The sequence below is a fragment of the Pteropus alecto genome, unplaced genomic scaffold (genome assembly GCF_000325575.1).
Source record: "Pteropus alecto unplaced genomic scaffold, ASM32557v1 scaffold35, whole genome shotgun sequence".
Lineage (NCBI taxonomy): Eukaryota > Metazoa > Chordata > Mammalia > Chiroptera > Pteropodidae > Pteropus > Pteropus alecto.
This window is the reverse complement of record NW_006437828.1, coordinates 10,826,561-10,829,962: the sequence shown is the minus strand read 5'-3', so window position 1 is coordinate 10,829,962 and position 3,402 is coordinate 10,826,561. Positions and strand designations below refer to the sequence as shown.

Here is a 3,402-nt window from a genome sequence, read left to right as displayed (position 1 = left end):
GTGGCTGCAGTGGCTGTGTGTGTGTGTACACGCATACGCGCGCGTGTGTGCATACACACTATATATAGTATAATTTAAGGCATGATGAAGCCGATGACGATGAAGTTGAGGTCTTGAACTCCTAAAACAAACACTTGGCCAAACTATTTCTTTTTATTTGGGGGAGAGTTTTCCAGCCCCGTCCTTGAGCCAAGGGCGTTCGCCCTTCCCACTTGCTTCACTCGGGGGCCCGGCGGCAGAACCGGCCACAGCTGGAGCACTCACCCCGTGAAGGAAAAATTAGATCGTCGTGTTCCCAGGTGAATCTAGAAAACTCTTATGATTATTTTCCATTTACCAAAATAAAACCAAGAAGTCAGACATCTTTCCTTCCCTACAGTTCTGATGTGATTCTTCTAAAATGCTTTATTTCACTGAAGGTAATGTGTTTTTTGTTTTTTGTTTGTTTTTTTTAATCCCAAGAGACTTCCCTCCCCCACCTACACCCAATTTCACTTTCCAGTGCATTTCTGGGTTTCTCACCACATGGCGAATTCTGATCGTCTTGTGCTCTTTCCTTTTCAGACCCTAAACTACCGCGGATCAAAACCCCGGTGAACCTGCGTCTCCTTCCTCTCCGCCGGCAGAAAGGTGCAGTTCTGAGGTCTGGGTTTCCTTTCCTTCAGCTTCCTGTCCCCAAATCTCAGTGTCAGAGTCCCGCTTCCGCTCCCCTTCTGCACCCCCCCTTTATATTGATGCCCACTCCCCAGATCCCCTGTTTCCAAACTGCTCTGCCGAGGGAATATGTCACAACTGGTACATATTTAGAGCAGGACTCTCATCTACTAGGAAAAAGGGTATATAATTGAAATCATGCACAGAAATGGGAGCAGAGGCTGTTTCTGGTTGGGGAGGGATCGTTGTGGTATTCCATACTTTTCTTAACATTTTGAGTTTTAGAAAAAAATTTCTCTTAATTTCTTTGTACTATTTGAATCATATGTATGTATCCCATACGTCATATGTTAAAAAAACACATGGATCTGAAAGTTGGGAGGAGGGTCTTTCTCCCTGGACAGCAGCGGTTTGAATAAGAGCTGCAGTCAGTGTGTTCCGTTTCGAAGCCGTGGGAGGAATTTTGAAAGGAAACGTGAAAAACATCGTGGAGAAAGGGGTTTATTGTCCCTGGATAATAACCTCACCTCAGAAAACAGTGGTCCCCACTGCAGATCCCAGTCATGGGGTGAAATAAGTGGGCAAAGAGCTTAGATGGTGGGGGAGGGGGGTCATGCAGAAATCCTGGAAGCTACAGAACTGGGTATTGCTACAGTGTAAACATGACCCCATAATCCGTTTGGGGGTGAGGTCTTTAAAAAGTGAGTAAATTAAAATGAGGTCTTTAAGGCGGACCCTAATCCAATCTGACCTGTGTCCTTACGGTGAGAGGAGGTGAGGACACAGACATGGGCAGGGATAAGCCCCTGCAGGACTCGGGGAGGAGATGGCCGACTGCCAGCCGAAGAGAGAGGCATGCGAAGAAACCAGCCCTGCTGACGACTGGGTCTTCAGCCTCCAGAATGTGCGAAAATACATTTTTGTTGCTTAAGGCCTCCCAGGCCGTGGCACTTTGCTATGGCAGCCCCAGGAGAATAATACAGCGGGTGAGGCAGGCAAAGCAGTCGGCTGAGCCCAGCTCCACCTGCCAGCCCACGGAATCATGGGCTAAGTAGGTGGTGGTTGCCGATTTTGTCTTAAATAGTCAACTGGTAGACCTTGGAAGTGTTCAGCACTAAATGGAAAATGAAATAAGGTACGTTCCTAATTAAATACCCCGTCTTTCCCTGCCCTGCCCATGAACCTGCCTTAGGGGGCTACAGCACACACCACTTAAAACCACCTCCTCTACAGTCATGTTTCTAGAAGCCCCTCTGACACACAACCCCAGCCCCAACATCTCCATGTGAAAGCATCTTCCCTTTCGGGCGCGCGGGGCCTCCCCACCCAGAGGCTGTCATGCACGCGCATCGCTCTCCCTCTGCTGCAACTCACGAGTCTCTCCCAAACGCTGTACGCGGTAATCGCCGTTCGTAAATCCACCACCAGGTCCTTTATTTTCAGAAAATAACGCAGTCCTTCCAGAGTTAACGCAAGTGCTTTGTGTCCTTCTCCCGACTTCCACCTCGGCCTGGAGCAAGTGAGCGTCCGGTTATGTCCTCGTGGGAAAGTCCTGGGTGCTGCCAGGGGCCGCGTCTCCTTCTCCTTCACCCCGTGTGGGCGACGGGTCTGTCTGGTGAGCAGACGATGGTCCTGGCGTTAGTGTTAAGGGCACTGAAGTGAGTTCAGGTCCAAGCACGCAGCGGACCCGACCGGAAGCATGTGGGAGCAGTAAGCGAGAGACGTCCGCGAGGAGCGTTAGCGCCTGTGCTATGGCCGGAGAGGGACAGGCCCCGGCGCCAGGGCCCGGCCCGGGAGGGGCCCCGGACCCGCCTGCAGGCTCACAGCGAAGTCAGTGCGGAGCACCTGCCTGGGCCACGGAGCGCAGGGCCTAGACGGCTGGTGACAGACAGCTTGGCAAGGGCCCAGGGCCCAGGGGGCAGGACTTGGCGGAGAAATCACACGCTCCACACACTCGCACCGGCGCACACACACGTGCACACACACTCACACACACGCACAATGCACGTGTGCACCCCGAGCTTAGGTTTTTCTCTCCTGGTAGCCGGGTGGGCGGCGTCTGTGTCGCTCCCCGGAGTCCGCCCGGACAAGGGCTGGGGTTAGTCCGTTTCCTCCACTCTCTCAACCTGGGGAGCTTTCTGGATGTAACCGTTAGCGACAGTTGGACACCTCCTCCTTGGGGTCTGAGCCTCTCAGTGCCAGCAGAAGACCTGGGCAAAAGGGGGCCCTGCCAGGCCCACACTCTTGGGGTCCCCCCCGCCAGACTCATGTCCCTTTTCCCCTTCAGATTGTTCCCTGGGTTCCTGAGACCCCATACTCGCCCCAACCCTGTTCCTGGGTCCAACCCTATGAGGAGAGCACCCCAACTTGGGCGGGCGGGAGCCCGGGAGATGCTGGTGGCAGGGGAGGGTCTGGAGTGTGGACGAGAAAGGCTCCCACACTCTGGAGCTCAGGGGTCCTAGGCCTCCCCTGGCCTTCCAGGCTGGTGTGGAGAGTATTTCTCTCCAGGAGGAGGCTAGGATGTATTTTGTCAGCAGAGCCATCAAGAACCATCCCTGCTGGTCGCTCGCGTGTGAGCCTCTGTGCTCTTCCCAGAGCCCCTGGGTGCATGGCAGGCACTGACTTGCCTCCATGAGCTGACTCACCTGGAGCAGGGCGGGGCTGGGCAGCTGTCCCAGACTCCTGGGTGGACTGTTCAGCTCCAGCCTCAGGGTCCTGGCTGACGTCCCCTGCAGCATCTCGCTGGGC

General features: G+C 54.3%; 1 protein-coding gene across 1 annotated transcript in view; it reads right to left on the bottom strand.

Moving 5' to 3' along the window:
* Positions 1–3,392, bottom strand: part of XKR5 (XK related 5) — a 24,204-nt gene extending 20,812 nt beyond the window's left edge. Inside the window, exon 1 of the mRNA XM_025049017.1 lies at positions 3,300–3,392. Coding sequence (XP_024904785.1) covers positions 3,300–3,392 — 93 coding nt within the window. The remainder of the gene's footprint in view (positions 1–3,299) is intronic.
* Positions 3,393–3,402: the final 10 nt, after the last annotated feature.